The sequence below is a fragment of the Oncorhynchus kisutch genome, linkage group LG15 (assembly GCF_002021735.2).
Source record: "Oncorhynchus kisutch isolate 150728-3 linkage group LG15, Okis_V2, whole genome shotgun sequence".
Taxonomy (NCBI): Eukaryota; Metazoa; Chordata; class Actinopteri; order Salmoniformes; family Salmonidae; genus Oncorhynchus; species Oncorhynchus kisutch.
Window position 1 is genome coordinate 50,938,388 of NC_034188.2, and position 21,959 is coordinate 50,960,346.

The window sequence follows — 21,959 nt, forward strand, 5'->3', positions numbered from 1 at the left end:
GTCGGAATTCTGTAGTGGTCCAAAAATAGTACATGCACTATAAGGTACTAGGTACTATAACGATCAAAGAAATAAAACGGGAATGGAAAACAACTCGCGGCAGAAACAATTTAGGGGAAAACTTGGCAAGAAATGAGAGGAAAGTGAGCAAGAAATGTAATCTTTCCTTCCAGGCTCTTGTCATGGGAGATCGTCCGACTCCTTGGATACCTTCCCAGTTAGCCACATCACTCTCAAGTGTACCACACAGCCGCTTACTGTATGATGTAGGCACTAGCAAGCTCTGACAGGAAGAGTCTCAAAGAAAGCCAAACGTGACACTATACTAAAACAGTTCTATCACACTGACCATGTCAGAGAGATCACTACAGCTGAGGAGATCTATGCTCTCTATGACCTACACAGAGAAAATAAAATGTTTGGAGGACCACATCTTTCATTTCATACAAACGGTTTAGAACAGAACAGCCCACATGTCAAATGTAATTTCATGCTGTTTTAGAGACTAATTCAAATATTATATCCTCCTTTCTAGAGCCATTACAAATTAGAGTGGGCTGTACCACTACTAGGGCCAATATCCTTTGAATAAACTCAGGGAAAATACTAATTTGAGCTGGAGAGGGTTATAAACAGGCAATGAAAGGTGATTATGGAGGCAAAGATCAGCTGTGTTAATAAAGAAGTAAGTTCACAGACAGCAGCCTGGAGAGTCCGGGAGTAAACATACACACCTCAGATGCTGTCAAAGACTCGGGTCTACTTACTCTACTTGCAAGGTGTGTGTCAAATCAAATCAAATTTATTTATATAGCCCTTCGTACATCAGCTGATATCTCAAAGTGCTGTACAGAAACCCAGCCTAAAACCCCAAACAGCAAGCAATGCAGGTGTAGAAGCACGGTGGCTAGGAAAAACTCCCTAGAAAGGCCAAAACCTAGGAAGAAACCTAGAGAGGAACCAGGCTATGTGGGGTGGCCAGTCCTCTTCTGGCTGTGCCGGGTGGAGATTTTAACAGAACATGGCCAAGATCAGAACAGCCTCAATTTGTCGGGGCATGGACTACAAGTTGTCGAAAGCATTCCACAGGGATGCTGGCCCATGTTGACTCCAATGCTTCCCACAGTTGTGTCAAGTTGGCTGGATGTCCATTGGGTGGTGGACCATTCTTGATACACACAGGAAACGGTTTGTATTTCTTTATTTAATAATTATTTGTTCCATATTTACATGACATTTCACAACACATTAAGTGTGTGCCCTCAGGCCACTACTCTACTACCACATACTATCTACAACACAAAATCAGTGTGTATAGTGCGTATGTTATGTGTGTATGCGTGTGTCTGTGCCTGTGTGTGTGTCTGTCTAACAGACCACTGTAAATCTTTTGTCTTGCCCATTCAGCCTCTGAATGGCACACATACACAATCCATATCCCAATTGTCTCAAGGGTTAAAAATCATTCTTTAACCTGTCTCCTCCCCTTCATCTACACTGATTGACGTGGGTGTGCTGAGGATTATTTTTGTCCGCTCATACAAAGGCCTAGTTCACACATCTTGTGATTTATTATTATTATTTTGTATTACTACCCATAAAGTGCATTAGGCCTGTGATGCTGGTTGTAGGACAGTACTTAGAGCTTAGCATGTACCCTTGTTTGTGGTTTCATGATGCAGTTTGTCTCCACAAGAGGGAGCACGTTGATAAAGCCATGTGGATTTTGTTATGATGGACTGCATATTCTACTGTTCCAACTTTTTTCAACTACTGTCCTGACTTTTTATTGTGTGCAAATAAATGAAGGACAGAAAAGACTAGACACTCCAGCAAATTCCCTCTGACATTTCCTCCTCCTTGCCTCTCAATAACTGGTCCAGGGTCTGTTATGTCGATGACTATGATACAGATCCACAAACAGAAAAGTGTGAGTTAGGTCTGACTAAATATTGTTACCACCTTCATATGACACACAAACGCAATTAAGAATGATTGCTATATCTCTACTTGTATGTACACAAAGGAGCAGTTATTAGACCCATGGCATGGTTCCATTTAAATGTCATTAGTACTGAGGTGGAAAAATATGATCAACATCATACATTTTTCCTTATCATATAGACCTACATGATGTCAGACTACTATACTACTACCAGACTAGGCTACTGCAAATGGTTTACATATTGACCAATTAGTCATATCTGAAATCAGCATATTCAAAACCCATATTAGCACACAGTGAACGATTTATACAACAGCAAATTATAAAGTCATTAGTTCTGCAATGTATAGATCCAATTTGGCGCAATGCAGTTTACAACCAGCCAATTACAAAACCGGGTACTTTTCTGCCCGTTTCTCTGGACCAATAAGGATCTGCGTTACATTGACCAAGTTGAAGCTCATCTCATTGCACCACTGTGGTCATACTTGATCAAAAATAATACCTATCAAATTACAATGTGCAGTATATCCATTTCAAATATTGGCTATTGTTCACCGCTTCGATAAACTGAAATAACGAGCGCGTCTGCTTCTCGTCAATGCACGAGCGTAGCGCAAGCAAATAGTGCAAATAGTACAATTACTTTCTTTTTTTACTGAGTAACGGGACGTTCTAGGCAATGAGTGAGTGCAGTGGTTATTATAAAGTTAATAAATTATTATTCTGACGCATTTGGTGTGCAGTTAAGATTGGCAGGTTCGTGGGATGGGGGCGAAATATGTCACTTCGCGGAGCGATATAGTGCAAATGAGGCCACATCGGCAGTGACGCGGTCCCTAGTGTTTCCGGGCAACTTCGCAGAGAAGAGACTAGCGAATAACATTTCAGGACTAAACAACGATACATACGTTGACTACAGGTAGTTTGCCAGCCACGAGGGGAACATTGACTATTCAGTACTTCATATTTTCCAAGTTTGAAGACCTAACATAATAAAATGGTGAGTATAGCCACACAATGCTATAGCCAGCTAGCTAACGTTTACCTGACTGTCATAAATTCGCTAGCTAGTTATCTAGCTAACATTAATTCGTATTGGGTTCGAGCAACGTCTATGTAGTTAACTAGCTATATGTCCGTAAACTAGCTAGTTAAATAAGATGTGACTGACAAAGTTTATCGGTTTGGCAGCACAACTGTTCATACCACCTGGCCGGGCTGTTGGCTCGGCGTTTCAATAACCACGAAATGGCAGTTGGAAAAGCTCATAAGGACTCAGTGGATTACGGACAATAAGACAACTCTTGATTGTGGGCACGTATTGTTTGTCGAGGCGTTAGCCATGGCTAATTTTACATACGGCTAGCTAAGGTCATTTGTTTCACTCGTATCGGAGTTAACGTTATCTAGTTAATGTTGGTGTACGAATGGTGAGTGGGCGTTGTGCTTGTGGTTAGCGCTGTTTGATGTTATAACCTAACACTGCCAATTGAATGAACTTACTCGATAGTATTAGTTGGCAAGTGAACTTGTGTTGTGTGATGTTTTCAATAACATAGCTAGCTGGCAATATGATCTAGCTAGTAATACTTGTTGTGCATCGTGTTGCGAAAATTTCGTTTTCAATACCTACGCGACATTTGAGCCTTTCCCGGTGGTGTTGTTGCGTATTGCACCACGTTGATCCGCAGTCTGCTGTTCGTGAATGATCTTCGTTTACCACCCCTCCTTCCTTGCCCCTCTACCACACGCCTTCCGCCCCCCCTGCATTGAACCACATGGTTGGTGCAGTATACTGACACGGGATCCGCAGTGCATGCTTTGCAAAAATGAGACTAAAATACCTTGCGTGACAAACGAAGGCATGTGCTCTGCTTTATCCCTCGAAATTGCTGTTTTGGGGGATGAAAGTGAGGCCTTGGTGCTAAGTCTGTTATTCATGGTGGTTTGTTTTGCCCTAAAGGATAAAACGCAATTGACAATCTGAAGATCTTGCCATCTGCCCGCCAAAAACCGAGACCGCACCAATTCACCACCTCACAGTGAACAAGATATTAACATCCTTTAACCAGGACTGTACAGTATGGCACATGGGATCTCAGTACTTCTCAAAGACAACTGTTTTCCTGAGTCATTTGGTGCTTGACACTAGCTTATAAATGCTCACACCCAGGAGTACACTAACTGTATCCTTAACCACTGCTTGCTTCCTCATCCAGCTGCATGGACAGAATAAGCTGCAGTCTGCTTGCTGCCCTTTCCTTCTTCCCCTCCTGATGTGACTCACTGAGAGAGCAGAGTACATGTCCTGGGCTAAATTCTTTCTAAACTGTACTGAACTTCTGCTAAATGCAGAATCATAAAATGCATCATATGGGGATGATATTCATATTTTGAGTGCTGACAAGCAAACAATTAAGACTTTCTCAACAATTGACTAAACTATTTTTTTAAATTTGTTTTCACTGTAATGAACATGTCTTGATTAAAATCAGTGTGCCCCTGGCTTTGTCGGTTGTGCACACTAACCTATTCCCTTGGTGTTTTATTTTCTGAGGTGCATGCACACTTTCCCTCTCAAGCAATTAATGCTATACATGTGGTGACAAATCTAAAGACCCACAAAAAGCAACAGAGCTGGTAATAGACACTGTGCTACATTGGCGACCCTGTTCGTGCCACTCTAATTATAGCAGGCGTACTGAGGTGTATTTATACCCATCCCTGATCACACTTCCTCAGCCCAAAGTGTGCTGGCTGACTGACTGACTGAGACAGGCCTCATAAGACCTCGTCCTCAACTGATGGGAGGGAGAATAAGGCCTCCGAGCACGCTCCGGGTGGAAATCTCGATGGAGCAGACACATGGTCGCCCAGTTTCTTACACCATTTTATATGCTGTGTGTGTGTGTGTGTGTGTGTGTGTGTGTGTGTGTGTGTATATATTTATATATATTATATTATATATATATATATATGATGATTGATTAGAGGTCGACCGATTATGGTTTTCAATACCGATTATTGGAGGACCAAAAAGGCCGACAACGATTAATCGGTCAATTTTATTTTTAATAATGACAATTACAACAATCCTGAATGAACACTTACTTTAACTTAATATAATACATCAATAAAATCAATTTAGTCAAGTAAATAATTAAACATGTTCAATTTGGTTTAAATAATGCAAAAACAAAGTGTTGGAGAAGAAAGTAAAAGTGCAATATGTGCTAACGTTTCAGTTCTTTGCTCAGAACATGAGAACATATGAAAGCTGGTGGTTTCTTTTAACATGAGTCTTCAATATTCCCAGGTAAGACATTTTACGTTGTAGTTTATTATATGAATTATAGGACTATTTCCCTCTGTACCATTTGTATTTCATTAAACCACCGTTCCTAGGCCGTCAATGAAAATAAGAATGTGTTCTTAACCTCTTCATCCTACTTGAGACATCTGGAAATGCAAATGCGCTACGCTACATGCTAATAGCACTCGTTAAAACTCAAACGTTCATTAAAATACACATGCAGGGTATTGAATTAAAGCTACACTCGTTGTGAATCTAGCCAACAAGTCAGATTATTAAAATGCTTTTCGGCGAAAGCATGAGAAGCTATTATAAGAGAGCATGCAACACCACGAAATACCTGAATGCTACGTAAACAAAAGATTTCGCGTAGCCGGCGCTACCCAAATAGCATAAATAAAATATAAAACTTTCATTACCTTTGAAGATCTTCTTTGTTGGCACTCCTATATGCCCCATAAACATCACTATTGGGTCTTTTTTTCGATTAAATCGGTCCATATATACCTAAAATAGCCATCTATGGAAACTGTGATTCAGAAAAAAACACTGTTTGAAAACGCTACGTCATTTTTTTTAATTAAAAAAGTTCACGATAAACTTTCACAAAACACTTCGAAATACTTTTCTAATCCAACTTTTAGGTATCAGTAAACGTTAATAATCTATCAAAATGACCACGGGGCGATGTGTATTCAATATCTCCATGATTTCAAATCATCTTCCAAAAATCTCTCTTCCAAACCTTCCAGTCGGAGACCGGATGGAAAGTGATCTCCCAGGTTGGTTTGCCCAAGAAATAAACAGCCAGAAAATGAAGAGACTGGCGACATCGTGTGGAAGCTGTAGGGATTGCAACCTTCATAAGTAATATGGTTTCCATTTAACAAACAATTGAACTGGCGGATTGATACTTATTTCAGTTTTCAGTGACCAGATTTTCTTTACGCTTTTCGCTGAAACACACGCTCTGTTCAAGTCACAGCGGTGATTTAACCAGTTTTAGAAACGTCAGAGTGTTTTCTATACACACATACTAATCATATGCATATACTATATTCCTGGCATGAGTAGCAGGGCGCTGAAATGTTGCGCGATTTTTAACAGAATGTTCGAAAAAGTAGGGGGTAGGAGCAACAGGTTTTAACTTGCCTAGTTAAATAAAGGTATAAAAAAACTAACAAATCGGCGCCCAAAAATACAGATTTCCGATTGTTACAAACTTAATCGGCCCTAATTAATTGGCCATTCCGATTTAAGCCTTGATGACCGCTTTGCACACTCTTGGCATTCTCTCAACCAGCTTCATGAGGTAGTCACCTGGAATGTATTTCAATTAACAGGTGTGCCTTGTTAATTTGTGGAATGTCTTTCCTTAAGGCATTTGAGCCAATCAGTTGTGTTGTGACAAGGTAGGGGTGGTATTCAGAAGACCGTATGGACTTGGTCTTTTACCAAACAGGGCTATGACAAGAACAGCTCAAATAAGCAAAGAGAAACGACAGTTCATTCTTACTTCAAGACATGGAAGGTCAGTCAATGCGGAGCATTTCAAGAACTTTGAACGTTTCTTCAAGTGCAGTCGCAAAAACCATAAAGAGTATGATGAAACTGGCTCTCATAAGGACTGCCACAGGAAAGGAATACCCAGAGTTACATCTGCTGCAGAGGATACGTTCATTAGTTACCAGCCTCAGAAATTGCATCTCAAATATCAGACACATCTCAACATCAACTGTTCAGAGGAGACTGCATGAATCAGGCCTTCATAGTCAAATTGCTGCAAGGAAACTACTGAAGGAGACCAATAAAAATAACACTTGCTTGGGCCAAGAAACATGAGCAATGGACATTAGACCGGTGGAAAGTAGTCCTTTGGTCTGATGAGTCCAAATGTGACTTTTTTTTGGGTTCTAACCGCTGTGTCTTTTGTGAGATGCAGAACAGGTGAATGGATGATCCACGCATGTGTGGTTCGTACTGTGAAGCATGGAGGAGAAGGTGTGATTGTGTGGGGGTGCTTTGCTGGTGACACTCTCTGTGATTTAGAATTCAAGGCACACTTAACCAGCATGGCTACTACAGCATTCTGCAGCAATACGCCATCCCATCTGGTTTGCGCTTAGTGGGACTATCATTTCTTTTTTTCAACAGGATATTGACCCAACACACCTCCAGGCTGTAGAAAGGGCTATTTTACCAAGAAGGAGAGTGATGGAGTGCTGCATCAGATGACCTGGCTGCCACAATCACCTGACCTCAACCCATTTTGAGATGGTTTGAGATGAGTTGGACCGCAAAGTGATAGAAAAGCAACCAACAAGTGCTCAGCATATGTGGGAACTCCTTCAAAATGGTTGGAAACGCATTCCTCATGAAGATGGCTGAGAAAATGCCAAGAGTGTGCAAAGAGTGGCTGCTTTGAGGAATATAAAATATTTAGATTTTTACCTTTTTTTGTTGGTTACGTACATGCATATCTGTTATTTCATAGTTCTGATGTCTTCAAAGGAAAGACCCTTGAATGAGTAGGTGTGTCCATACTTCTGACTTGTACTGTATATATCAAATTGTATTGGTCACATACATGGTTAGCAGATGTTAATGCGAGTGTAGCAAAATGCTTGTGCTTCTAGTTCCGACAGTGCAGTAATGTCTAACAATTCCACAACAACTACCTAATACACACACACACACACACACACACACACACACGTAAAGGGATATAATAAGAATATTTAAAGATATGGATGAGCAATGACCGAGCGGCATAGGCAAGACGCAATAGATGGTGTAAAATACATTTGAAGTCGGAAGTTTACATACACTTAGGTTGGAATCATTAACTTGTTTTTCAACCACTCCACAAATTTCTTGTTAACAAACTATAGTTTTGGCAAGTCGGTTAGGACATCAACTTTGCAAGACACAAGTCATTTTCCAACAATTGTTTACAGACAGATTATTTCACTTAATTCAATGTATCATAATTCCAGTGGGTCAGAAGTTTACATACACTAAGTTGACTGTGCCTTTTAACAGCTTGGAAAATTCCAGAAAATGATGTCATGGCTTTAGAAGCTTCTGATAGGCTAATTGATATACTTTGAGTCAATTGGAGGTGTACCTGTGGATGTATTTGAAGGCCTACCTTCAAACTCAGTGCCTCTTTGCTTGACATCATGGGGAAATCAGCCAAGACCTCAGAATCTATTTTTTTAGACCTCCACAAGTCTGGTTAATCCTTGGGAGCAATTTCCAAATGCCTGAAGGTACCACGTTCATCTGTACAACCAATAGTACGCAAGTATAAAAACCATGGGACCACGCAGCCATCATACCGCTCAGGAAGGATACGCATTCTGCCTCCAAGAGATGAACGTACTTTGGTGCGAGAATTGCAAATCAATCACAGAACAGCAAAGGACCTTGTGAAGATGCTGGAGGAAACCGGTACAAAAGTATCTATATCCACAGTCAAATGAGTCCTATATAGACAACCTGAAAGACCGCTCAGCAAGGAAGAAGCCACTGCTCTAAAACCGCCATAAAAAGCCAGACTACGGTTTGCAACTGTACATGTGGACAAAGATCATACTTTTTGGAGAAATGTCCTCTGGACTGATGAAACAAAAATAGAACTGCTTGGCCATAATGACCATCGTTATGTTTGGAGGAAAGCGGGTCAGGCTTGCAAGCCGAAGAACACCATCCCAAACGACCCTAAGCGTACTTCCAAAGTTGTGGCAAAATGGCTTAAGGGCAACGAAGTTAACCTATTGGAGTGGCCAATCACAAAGCCCTGACCTCAATCCTATAAAACATTTGTGGGAAGAACTGAAAAGGCGTGTGCGAGCAAGGAGGCCTACAAACCTGACTCAGTTACATGAGGTCTGTCAGGAGGAATGGGCCAAAATTCACCCAACTTATTGTGGGAAGCTTCTGGAAGGCTACCTGAAATGTTTAACCCAAGTTTAAAATTTTAAATCTGAAATAAATAAAAGCTGAAAAAAATCATTCTCTCTACTATTATTCTGACATTTCACATTCTTAAAATAAAGTGGTGATCCCAACTGACCTAAGAGAGGGAAAGGATGGAACTGATTAAATATTTGGAATTGTGAAAAACTTTAAATGTATTTGGCAAAGGTATAGGTAAACTTCTGATTTCAACTGTACATATGAGATGAAACATGCAAGATATCTAAACATTAAAGTGGCATTTATTAATGACTAGTTATTCATTTATTAAAGTGGCCATTGATTTCTGGTCTGTAGGTAGGCAGCAGCCTCTGTTAGTGAGGGCTTTTTACAGTCTGATGGCCTTGAGGTAGAAACTGTTTTTCAGTCTCTCGGTCCATGTTTTGATGCACCTGTACTGACTGACTTCTGGATGGTAGCGGGGTAAACAGGCAGTGGCTCGGGCGGCTATTGTCCTTGATCTTTTTGGCTTTCCTGTGACATCGGGTGCTATAGGTGTCTTGGAGGGCAGGTAGTTTGCCCCCGGTGATGGGTTGTGCAGACCGCACCGCCCTCTGGAGAGCCTTGCGATTGAGGGCGGTGCAGTTGCTGTACCAGGCAGCGATACTGCCCGACAGGATGCTCTCGATTTGTGCATCTGTAAATGTTTGTCAGGGTTTTAGGTGACGAGCACAATTTTCTTCAGCCTCCTGAGGTTGAAGAGGCACTGTTATGCCTTCTTCACCATGCTGTCTGTGTGGGTGGACCAGTTTGTCTGTGACATGTATGCCAAGGAACTTAACGTTCCACCTTCTCCTTTCGATGTGGAATATGACAACAGCCAGTGAAAGTGCAGGGCGCCAATTTCAAAACATCAAATCTCATAATTTAAAGTTCCTCATACATACATGTATCTCATACCATTTTAAAGCTAATCTTGTTAATCCCACCACAGTGTCGGGTTTTTCAAATATGCTTTACAGCAAAAGCACCACAAACGATTGTTAGGTCACCACATAGCCACAGAAAAACACAGCCATTTTCAAGCCAAAGATTTTCCAGCCAGAGTCACAAACACAAATAGAGATGAAAATGAATCACTCACCTTTGATCATCTTCATCAGATGACACTCATAGGACTTCATGTTACACAATACATGTGTGTTTTGTTTGATAAAGTTCATATTTATCAAAATATGAGTTTACATTGGCGCGTTGCATACACTAGTTCCAAAAACATCCGGTGATTTTGCATAGCCACATCATTCAACAGAAATACTCATCATAAATGTAGATGATAATACAAGTGTTACACATGGAATTATAGATATACCTCTCCTTAATGCAGCCGCTGTGTCAGATTTCAAAAAAACTTTACGGAAAAAGAAACCCATGCAATAATCTGAGATGGCATCACCAATAGCCGCAATGATGGCGTCAACATAAACAAGAAATTACATGATAAATATTCCCTTTGATCTACATCAGAAAGCACTCCAGGAATCCCAGGTCCACAATAAATGTTTGTTTTGTTCGATAATGTCCGTTATTTATGTCCAAATACCTTCTTTTGTTAGCACGTTTGGTATATACACTGCTCAAAAAAATCAAGGGAACACTAAAATAACACATCCCAGATCTGAATGAATGAAGTATTCTTATTAAATACTTTTTTCTTTACATAGTTGAATGTGCTGACAACAAAATCACACAAAAATTATCAATGGAAATCAAATGTATCAACCCATGGAGGTCTGGATTTGGATTCACACTCGAAATTAAAGTGGAAAACCATACTACAGGCTGATCCAACTTTGATGTAAAGTCCTTAAAACAAATCAAAATGAGGCTCAGTAGTGTGTGTGGCCTCCACGTGCCTCTATGACCTCCCTACAACGCCTGGGCATGCTCCTGATGAGGTGGCGGATGGTCGGATGGTCTCCTGAGGGATCTCCTCCCAGACCTGGACTAAAGCATCCGCCAACTCCTGGACAGTCTGTAGATGGAGCGAGACATCATGTCCCAGATGTGCTCAATTGGATTCAGGTCTGGGGAACAGGCGGGCCAGTCCATAGCATCCATGCCTTCCTCTTGCAGGAACTCACCCCAGCCACATGAGGTCTAGCATTGTCTTGCATTAGGAGGAACCCAGGGCCAACTGCACCAGCATATGGTCTCACAAGGGGTCTGAGGATCTCATCTCGGTACCTAATGGCAGTCAGGCGAGCACATGGAGGGCTGTGCGGCCCCCCCCCCCCCAAAAAAAATGCCACCCCACACCATGACTGACCGACCGCCAAACCGGTCATGCTGGAGGATGTTGCAGGCAGCAGAACGTTCTCCACCGCGTCTCCAGACGGTCACGTGCTCAGTGTGAACCTGCTTTCATCTGTGAAGAGCACAGGGCGCCAGTGGCGAATTTGCCACTCTTGGTGTTCTCTGGCAAACGTCCTGCATGGTGTTGGGTTGTAAGCACAACCCCCACCTGTGGATGTCGGGCACTCATACCACCCTCATGGAGTCTGTTTCTGACCATTTGAGCAGACACATACACATTTGTGGCCTGCTGGAGGTCATTTTGCAGGGCTCTGGCAGTGCTCCTCCTTGCACAAAGGCGGAGGTAGCGGTCCTGCTGCTGGGTTGTTGCCCTCCTACGGCCTCCACGTCTCCTGATGTACTGGCCTGTCTCCTGGTAGCGCCTCCATGCTCTGGACACTACGCTGACAGACACAGCAAACCTTCTTGCCACAGCTCGCATTGATGTGTCATCCTGGATGAGCTGCACTACCTGAGCCACTTGTGTGTGTTGCAGACTCCGTCTCATGCTACCACTAGATTAAAAGCACCGCCAGCATTCAAAAGTGACCAAACATCAGCCAGGAAGCATAGGAACTGAGAAGTGGTCTGTGGTCCCCACCTGCAGAACCACTCCTTTTTTGGGGGTGTCTTGCTAATTGCCTATAATTTCCACCTGTTGTCTATTCCATTTGCACAACAGCATGTGAAATGTATTGTCAATCAGTGTTGCTTCCTAAGTGGAAAGTTTTGATTTCACAGAAGTGTGATTGACTTGGAGTTACATTGTGTTGTTTAAGTGTTCCCTTTATTTTTTTGAGCAGTGTATATCCAAACGCTCATTCTGGTCAGCGTTACGTCGGACAAAAACTTCAAAGTTATATTAATCAAATCAAATCAAATTTATTTATATAGCCCTTCGTACATCAGCTGATATCTCAAAGTGCTGTACAGAAACCCAGCCTAAAACCCCAAACAGCAAGCAATGCAGGTGGAGAAGCACAGTATTACAGCTCAAAGAAACATTTCAAACTAAGTACAGAATAAATCATTAGGATGTTTTTAACATATAGCTTCAATAAAGTTCCAACCGGAGTATTCCTTTGTCTTCATGAGCAATGGAACGTAAAGTGGATACCATGAGGAATAAGCGTGATCAGAAAATGGCTGACTGCCAGACACCTGAGATTCTGCTCTCATTCACTCCCACAACACCGTAGAAGTCTCATTTGAATTTCTATTGATGGTTGACATCTAGTGGAACCCCTAGGCAGTGCAACATCATTATCTCAAGGGGATTTCATTGGGGACTGGTGAATACATACAAAGCTCAGATTTCTCACCTGTTTTGATTTCTCAGGATTTTGCCTGCCATATGAGTTATGTTATACTCACAGACATCATTCAAACAGTTTTAGAAACTTTAGTGTTTTCTATTCAATACTAATAATACTATGCATATATTAGCAACTGAGACTGAGGAGCAGGCCGTTTACTTTGGACAACTTATTCATCCAAGCTACTCAATAAAGCTACCCCCCCAGCCATGAGAAGTTAAGTCCATGATCATCTCCTTTGTTCTGTTGACATTGAGTGAGAGGTTGTTTTCCTGACACCACACTCCGAGTGCCCTCACCACCTCCCTATAGGCTGTCTCGTCGTTGTTTGTAATCAAGCCCACTACTTCTGTCGTCTGCGAACATGATGATTTTAGTTGGAGGCATGGCCACACGGTCATGGGTGAACAGGGAGTACAGGAGGGGGCTAAGCACGCACCCTTTTGGGGTCCCAGTGTTGAAGGTCATCAAGGTGGAGATGTTGTTTCCTACCATCACCACCTGGGGGAGGCCAGTCAAAGTCCAGGACCCAGTTGCATAGGGCGAGCTTGTGACCCAGGGCCTACAGCTTAATGATGAGCTTGGAGGATACTATGGTGTTGAATGCTGAGCTGTAGTCAATGAATAGCATTCTTACATAGGTATTCTTCTTGTCTAGATGGGATTGTGCAGTGTGATGGCGATTGCATCTTTGGACCTATTTGGGTGGTATGCAAACTGAAGTGGGTCTAGGGTGGCAGGTACGGTGGAGGTGATATGATCCTTGACTACTCTCTCAAAGCACTTCATGATGACAGAAGTGAGTGCTACGTGGTGATAGTAATTTAGTTCAGTTATCTTTGCCGCCTTGGGTACAGGAACAATGGTGGCCATCTTGAAGCAAGTGGGGACAGCAGACTGGGATAGGGAGCAACTGAATGTCTGTAAACACACCAGCCAACTGGTCTGCGCATGGTCTGAGGATGTGGCTATGGATGCCAGCAGCCTTGCGAGGGTTAACCTCTGGTACTAGGGGACGCTAGCGTCCCACCTCGACAACAGCCAGTGAAATTGCAGGGCGCCAAATTCAAAACAGAAATCCCATAATTAAAATTCCTCAAACATACAAGTATTATCCACCATTTTAAAGATAATCTTCTTGTAAATCCAACCACCGTGTACAATTTCAAAAGGCTTTACTGCGAAAGCACAGCAAACGATTATGTTAGGTCAATACCTAGTCACAGAAAAATACATTTTTCCAGCCGAAGAGAGGAGTCACAAAAAGCAGAAATAGAGAGAATGAATCACTAACCGTTGATCTTCATCAGATGGCACTCATAGGATTTTCTTGTTACACAATACATGCATGTTTTTTCCCCCCGCTAAAGTTCATATTTGTATCCAAATATCTGTTTACATTGGCATGTTATGGTCAGAAATGCATTGTCTCAAACAAACATCCGGTAAAAGTGCAGAGAGCCACATCAAATAACAGAAATACTCATCATAAACATTGATAAACGATACAAGTGTTAAGCATGGAAATGTAGATAAACTTCTCCTTAAAGCAACCGCTGAGTCAGATTTCAAAAATGCTTTACCGCGAAAGCACACTTTGCGATTTTGTTAGGTCAGCTCCTAGCCACAAACCCATACAGCCATTTTCCAAACAAGGAGAGGTGTCACAAAACTCAGAAATAGCATTAAAATGAATCACTTACCTTTGATCTATATCTGGTGACACTCCCAGGTTAGACAAATGTTTGCTTTGTTCGATAATGTCCCTCTTTATGAGCAAAACCCTCCTTTTTGTCCGCGTTTTGTCCAGTAATCCGAATGCAGAAGGCGCGTGCACTAATTCCAGGACGATTTTTATTTTATTTTTATAAGTACAATAAAAGTTAGTAGAAACATGCCAAACGATGTTTTAAAATCAATCCTCCTGATTTTTCTCCTGAATAATCAATAATATTTCAACCGGACAAAATCTTTGTCGATAGGAAAGGAGAAACAAGGCGCGTTCACGACCAGGGCGCATGGCTGATGAATGGAAATTTCCACTGGCCACTGATTGAAAGTGGTGTATCTCCCTAATTTTTCAGAGTAAAAGCCTGAAACAATGCCTAAAGACTGGTCACATGTTGAGGAAGCCACGGAGCTCGTGAACTGGGTCGGTCCTAAGTCTTTGTATGGTGTATAGGCTTTCAATGGAAAAACAGCCTTTCAAAATAATAGTACTTCCTGGTTGGATTTTCCTCGGGTTTTCGCCTGCCATATCAGTTCTGTTATACCCAGACATTATTTTAACAGTTTTGGAAACTTTTGTGTTTTCTATCCAAATCTACTAATTATATGCATATCCTATCTTCTGCGACTGAGTAGCAGGCAGTTTAATTTGGACACGCTTTTCATTCCGAATGCTGCCCCCTACCCTAGAGAAGTTAAAAAGTTTAAATGTCTTACTCATGTCGACCACCGAGAAGGGTGGGAGGACAGTCCTTGTTAGCGGGCCACGACGGTGGCACTGTATTATCCTCAAAGCGGGCAAAGGTGTTTAGTTTGTCTGGAAGTGAGACGTCGTTTCCTGTAGACCCTGTAAACTGGGTAAGATGTTTACTTGCCACATTATCCCTAAAATCAGCATATCCCAGGCATCTTATCTGGGTTTCTCATAACCAGGATACACGCTTTTTCGGGTTATTGTAAACCGGAAATGCTTATATGCGTCAACTCAAACAGAATACTTGAATAATAATGGGGTATCAGTGTGCATGTGAACGTTGTCCTACTCCTGTGAGCACTGAGGTTATATGGGTGAGCGTATCACTGCCATGTCAACTCATCTGGTCTCATGTGAATACGATGGAGCAGGTATGGTTTTACACATAGGAGTAAAAGAGCACCCATTAGGCGACTGGTGTAATTTACCTCAATTAGGCTATAATATATCAGGGGCAGTGGACAACTCTCACTCTTGCTTCCTCTCGTCTTCACAGGCTGACCAACTGACTGAGGAGCAGATTGCTGGTGAGTACTAACCCTGAACAGTGAGGTTCTTTCTGTCCATTTTCAAAGCTCTTCAATCCAATCCCAGTTAGTAGACGTGACTGAGTTCACGTCGGTTGGCAGATAATGTGGGTCCTTAGGCTCTTGGCTCGTCAAGGTAGTACTAGTGACCAACATTGTAGGCTGCTCTGCCTGTTTAGTTTGTACAACTGCTGCTAATCTTGTACAAACCATTCTTTAGTATTTGTATGTTGTTTTTTCTTCATCTGCACAGATCTGAACAATTGTGTGAAATCAATATGTTTGAATGCATTCTGGGAATTTGCCCTTACCTGTCCAGTTCTCTCACATCAGTGCAGATGAAGGATAGGAAGACCATTTAGATTGGACATAGCCAATATAGTCATTTCCACCAATCCCACACTGTTCCCGTAATCAGAGTTCAAGGAGGCGTTCTCACTGTTCGACAAGGACGGCGATGGCACCATCACCACCAAGGAGCTGGGCACTGTCATGCGCTCTCTGGGACAGAACCCTACTGAGGCAGAACTACAGGACATGATCAACGAGGTAGACGCTGATGGTAAGATTAGAGAGATGTGTACAATGACACACACACACACACACTGACTTACTCATTCACACTTGCTGACGCACACGTATGGTCAGAACCCAACAAGGCTGACCCTTGTACATTATTGACATGGTGGATGAATGGGAACGCAGACACAAACACTGCATAATTACTGGCCCAACGCTCTTAACCACTTGGCTACCTGCCGCCCTCCCTGGATGGCACCATGGCTCTGGTTTCATGGTGGATCACATTTCAAATATCCAATGTTCCCACACAACAGAGGCTCACCCGCAGAGTTGGAGGACTCTAGATGGATAAAACATGTCTTTGGCATGGAAATGCAGCTCGTCAGCTTGTAGTCCTAAAACCGGAAATGATTTACCTTTTTGGCTCGTTCAGCCATTCCTATGGGGGAAATGAATGGGGTTTTGGTATAAAAGCCGATAAGGTCTGCCGATAAGGTCTATAAAATATCAGTCCGTTAACATTTCGCTTATAAATGATGAAGCCTGTATGTGCTTGTATTGATTACATAAGTGTTTCATAATTCACAAAGTGACGTTGTCTGATGAACATTATCTCATAGAACAAAGCGTGTAAGTTCTAAGCTTGTGTTTATCCAAAAACCCTCAAAACCCCACTTGTAGTTTTTGGCCAATAAGCAATGGTAAAGTTGGTGCCTACAAAAAGACCCCATTACTATTGCCATTTAGGGCTTCCACCATTTTGAAAGTAGTAAACTAGGTGGGACTTCCTATGGGTTAAGGAAGGATCACATGATTCCACCCGGGTCATCAGCAGGGATCAGCCAATTAATTATACATGTGAGGTGGCAGAAATGCGCCAACCTTGGCTTTTATCTGTTCAAACAACACACTAGGTGGTGTCTTGCACCCTTTCAATTTGTCAACTCATAGAAGAAGAAAATGGACTACTTAAAAATGGAGATTGAGTCAATGGTGCTGCCCTTGCAATCGGATGCAAAGAGGATATTGTTTTTGAGATCATTCCAAAATGTCCCAACAAAATCTCAACACTGCTCATTCTGAAATAAAATGAGTCTTTGTCTGTGCACACAAACGTAAAATCAAGACTGTCTTGTTTGGCCTTAGGTAATGGAACGATCGATTTCCCAGAGTTCCTGACAATGATGGCAAGGAAGATGAAGGACACAGACAGCGAGGAGGAGATCAGAGAAGCCTTCAGAGTCTTTGATAAGGTACTCGCGCTCCACACCATCTCCTTTTGATTGTTGTACTCAGTCAATTGGAAATGTGCTTAGTGTTTTGGAACATGAGCCATTTTGATGATCTGTTTTAGTTTTTTTTTGCGTGGAGTTGTGAATATTGGACCAAAGGGATTGTAGGGGGAGAGAGAGAGACTAACACTTCATGTTTTAGGAATGTGATGTTGAATGTGTGATGGACAATGGCGCCACTGCTCGTGTGCATGCCTCTGCAATCCTGATGTGTTAGTCATCATGGTTGTGTCTCCTTAACTGTGTTGCTGAGAGGAGGGCTTTGTTTGTGGACAGGGAGCGGAGTATAACGTTACCCGCAGGCAGATTATTGCAGTGCAGAAATCTGAGTCACAAGCTAATAGGGAGAGCTCATTGGCTGGGTTTATATTGCTTTGTGCAGCCTGGAACAATGCAACCCCTTTAAACAGAGCCTTGTGATTTTGGGAGTGTGTATTGCGGTTGTTTGCAGCCTATTTGACGGATTGATGTGATTGTAAGGTTTGTTTCCTTGGGACATTTGTGCAACTGTCCTGAAGAACCTTGGTTACTGCTACGGTGCCAGTCTGCTAGGATGCCAGTCTGTGTCAGCATTCCCCTGCTCTGTTTATCATCTCTCCCTTTGCGGCTCTTGAGACTTGGCAGAGCTAGAGCCAGAGAACGCCAGGCTGAGGCTGGGTGAGCAGATGGACCAGAGCCATGCATGTCTCTGGCTGTCACACAGATGGGGCAGCCAGGGACCATTTTAATTTACCAGCAGACCAGATAAGTCCGGGCTGTTTTCAGGAGAGGGAGATGTCACTGATTGTTCAGATAGGAAACTCTTGTTTAGACCTAATCTCATTCTGACAGGTCAAAGTACTGTATGTAGAGCCTTCGCTCTTTGCCTATTGAATGAGCCTGTTCTCCCTGTAGGATGGGAACGGCTACATCAGCGCGGCAGAGCTGCGGCACGTCATGACCAACCTCGGGGAGAAGCTCACAGACGAGGAGGTGGACGAGATGATCCGCGAGGCCGACATTGATGGAGATGGACAGGTCAACTATGAGGGTGAGCTCAAAGTCCTTCCGCTTTCCCGCTCGTGTGTTTGCAGATCTGAAGGAAATAGATAGGTGGAAACAAAATGGTGGAAGCTCCCCTTAGTAAGCCCATTGCAAGCCAAGGTGGAGCTATCACTGTATTTCTTAAACTTCCCTGGTACCTTTTAAGATTAGCAAAAAAGCTCCCCTAAGGGCTAAAGATTCTCTTAAAACCGGGCATTTTTCTCTCCTCCTTTTTCCTCCATCTTCCTGCTCATCCTCATATCTACTTTTTTTTTAAGTCTGTGTCTTTCCACTGTTGCCCCTGTCAGTTAAGCCAGGACAAGGCTTGTATTTACACTGAAGCGACGCTTCAGGCTTTCCTCTAGTCCTTGGGTAGGGACAAACTGGTTTTGTGCGCTTTATTTCTATTTGCTTTGATGCAAAAAAGAAAGGCGAAAAGATTGGTTTATACATGACATGCTCACTCACAGCTTACCGTAATAAAGAATCACTGAAAATAGTATTGAAGACATTGATTCCTCATGTTCCAATCTTATATGCCTTGGGATGTAATCATTGTTAACTGAATGCCCTTTATTCTTGTGGATTTCTTATTTCTTTCTCCCTGTTTTGTTCTGCCTTCCAGAGTTTGTGCAGATGATGACAGCCAAGTGAAGTGGACTGTGCTCTCACACATTTCTCTCTCTCACATTGCTTGTCCTCCTAAGATCACTCTGTCTTTAAGAAAACAAACCAATAATCAAGCCAAAATGTAAAACAAAAAATGATTCAATGTACAAAATTCTTTAATCAAAAAAAATCCAACTACTTCTACGGGATCTGTTTTAAGAGCGACTGCAGATGAATCCCTAACAGAGGTTAATGGACCAAGCTTTAACGAGGCGTGAGGACCTTACTCCAGAGTAAGATCCTTCGGAGGCTCCCAGATGCCGACTAAATTTGAGGAAAGGGCAACACGGACGAGGCAGAGGGATAGGAATCCATACCAGATATGGCTGTCTTTCCTCATAGAGAGAAGCTTACTATTTTGAGCCTTTTTCCTATCCTGAAAACAATTTAGGCTAACGGTGCAGTCACAAATCGCAGTGCTGATTTCTTACATTGAATTGGGTAACTGCCTTCTTGCATGCACCCCTTCTGAGACAGTCATGTCACAACAAGGTGGTTCTGATCCCATTGTGGATTGTATACACACTGGAGGTATATACATAAATATATTGCTATACACTGAGTGTACAGAACATTGGGAACACCTTCCTAATATTGAGTTGCAACCCCCCCCTCACTTGCCCTCAGAACAGCCTCAATTTGTCTGGGCATGGACTCTACAAGGTGTCGAAAGCGTTCCACAGGGATGCTGGCCCATGTTGACTCCAATACGTCCCATCGTTGTCAAAGTTGGCTTGATGTGCTTTGGGTGGTGGCCCATTCTTGAAATACACAGGAAACTGTTGTGTGAAAAACCCAGTTGTGTTGCAGTTCTTGACACACACTCAAACTGGTACGCCTGGCACCTACTACCATGCCCCGTTTAAAGGCACTTAACTTTTGTCTTGCCCATTTAACCTCAATGGCACACATACATTGTAAAATACATGTCACTAACGGTTGGTGCACGAATTACAGTGGAAGGAGTTTCATTGGTGCTAGGTTGAGAGAATTCTCCCATCCCTAAGGGGTTGTAGGGAGTTGATTTAGAAAAGCACTGGTTGGTTGGTTTTAATAGGCTTTTTTTTAGTTGTTTGGGCAGGCTGTTGTCTTTCATTCTCATACACAAGGCTTTTAATTTCCCAGCACCACTGACCTATGGCATAGGAGTATGTAGATGAGCAGTTTCATATCGTTGATTATGGTAACACACTTTGAGAGCATTGCTGTAAATATATTTTATCTGCTAACATATATCCTGATACAAATAGTAATGTTCTGCTTTTTAAATGTGTTATCAAATATTAATATATAAATTAAACATTTTGGTCACAAATATTACTATATCTAAAACTTTGCATGACCTATTGTTGATCTAGTATGACCTGTGATGTTTTGAAATGTGCCATAATACTCGAAAGCCTCAATCTTCTTGCAAGAGCGCTTCTTGCAAGAGCAAATTAGAACATATGAATATACAATATAAACTATATACAGTACATACCTATTTGCACTTTGGTGGAAATCGTATATTTGGAAATGTTCTGAAAAAGTCAACGTTGCTGCTGCTGGAATAACTCATTTTGTCTCTTGCTCCTATGGATTTGTCAGATCCTCATGTTGTCAAGTGTTCACATCTTTTATCTGTGCTCTGCTTGCTGTTCTACTGAACAGAGTATATATTCACTAATATATTTATTTTTGTCAGTGAGTTGAAAAAATACATTTCAGGCTCGTATAAATTAAGGGTTTAAAATGTATTTAGGGTTGAATGGCAGGAATGCTAGCGTAGGTATTGAATTGTTGCTTAAAAGACAACTTTGGGACTAACATTTTCTGGCTAGCTTTTACTGGTTGGTTAACTTTTGATTGAAAGGTTGGAAAAGACACATGGTTAAGGACTGTTAATCTTCTGGAGATAGCGTACAAATTTAAAGATGTGAAATATTGTTTGCCATGAATAAATAAAGTGACTGTACTTCACTCTATATGACTCTCCTTGTCTTGCATAATACTTAAATTGCCATTTTCATTGCTCACTTGTTTGTGTAAAATGCGCTGACTTTAGCATGTACTCATGGCAGTTATTTGGAGTATGGATGGAACTTCAACTCAGTTCCATTAGTGTGTGTATCCCAGGCTGCCAGTCTCCTTGCAGTCTTCCTAATATCCTTTATAAGACACCCTCTGAGATTGGGTCAGAGGAGGTCACCCCAGCCTCTGTAAGAGGAGCTATCCCTGGCTGCACCAGGCTATATTTGGTGGCTCCTGGGATTGCCACAGGAGCCTCTGGTAATCCGGGTCAGTCCGGTTCGTTACATCTCACCCCTGTAACTCCAAGTCCGACCCACACGTGACGGACAGGGACAGCCAATGAGACCCATCATTTCTGGGGCCGGTTGGATGTGATAGATTATTTTATAGTACAGTAAGTAGCTCCGGTACATTAATTAGGAACCTGAGGACATCACTCAGCTGGAAAGCTATGACCCCCTTTACTGTACTTCAACTGCCTAAATATAGTCTATGGTGGTTGTAAAAAAATAAATACATGATGATTTAAAAACATGATCGTGACTGGGCAAGGTGCCTGTGTAAGGGGAGTAAACTAC

General features: G+C 42.2%; 1 protein-coding gene across 1 annotated transcript; it reads left to right on the forward strand.

Moving 5' to 3' along the window:
• The first annotated feature begins 2,400 nt into the window (after window positions 1-2,400).
• On the forward strand, window positions 2,401-21,340 carry LOC109905418 (calmodulin). Its single transcript, XM_020502775.2, has 6 exons — window positions 2,401-2,948; window positions 15,832-15,862; window positions 16,281-16,424; window positions 17,531-17,637; window positions 18,571-18,706; window positions 19,325-21,340. Exons 1-6 carry the CDS (start codon window positions 2,946-2,948, stop codon window positions 19,351-19,353), a joined length of 450 nt encoding a protein of 149 aa, XP_020358364.1. The 5' UTR covers window positions 2,401-2,945; the 3' UTR covers window positions 19,354-21,340.
• The last annotated feature ends 619 nt before the right edge of the window (window positions 21,341-21,959 follow it).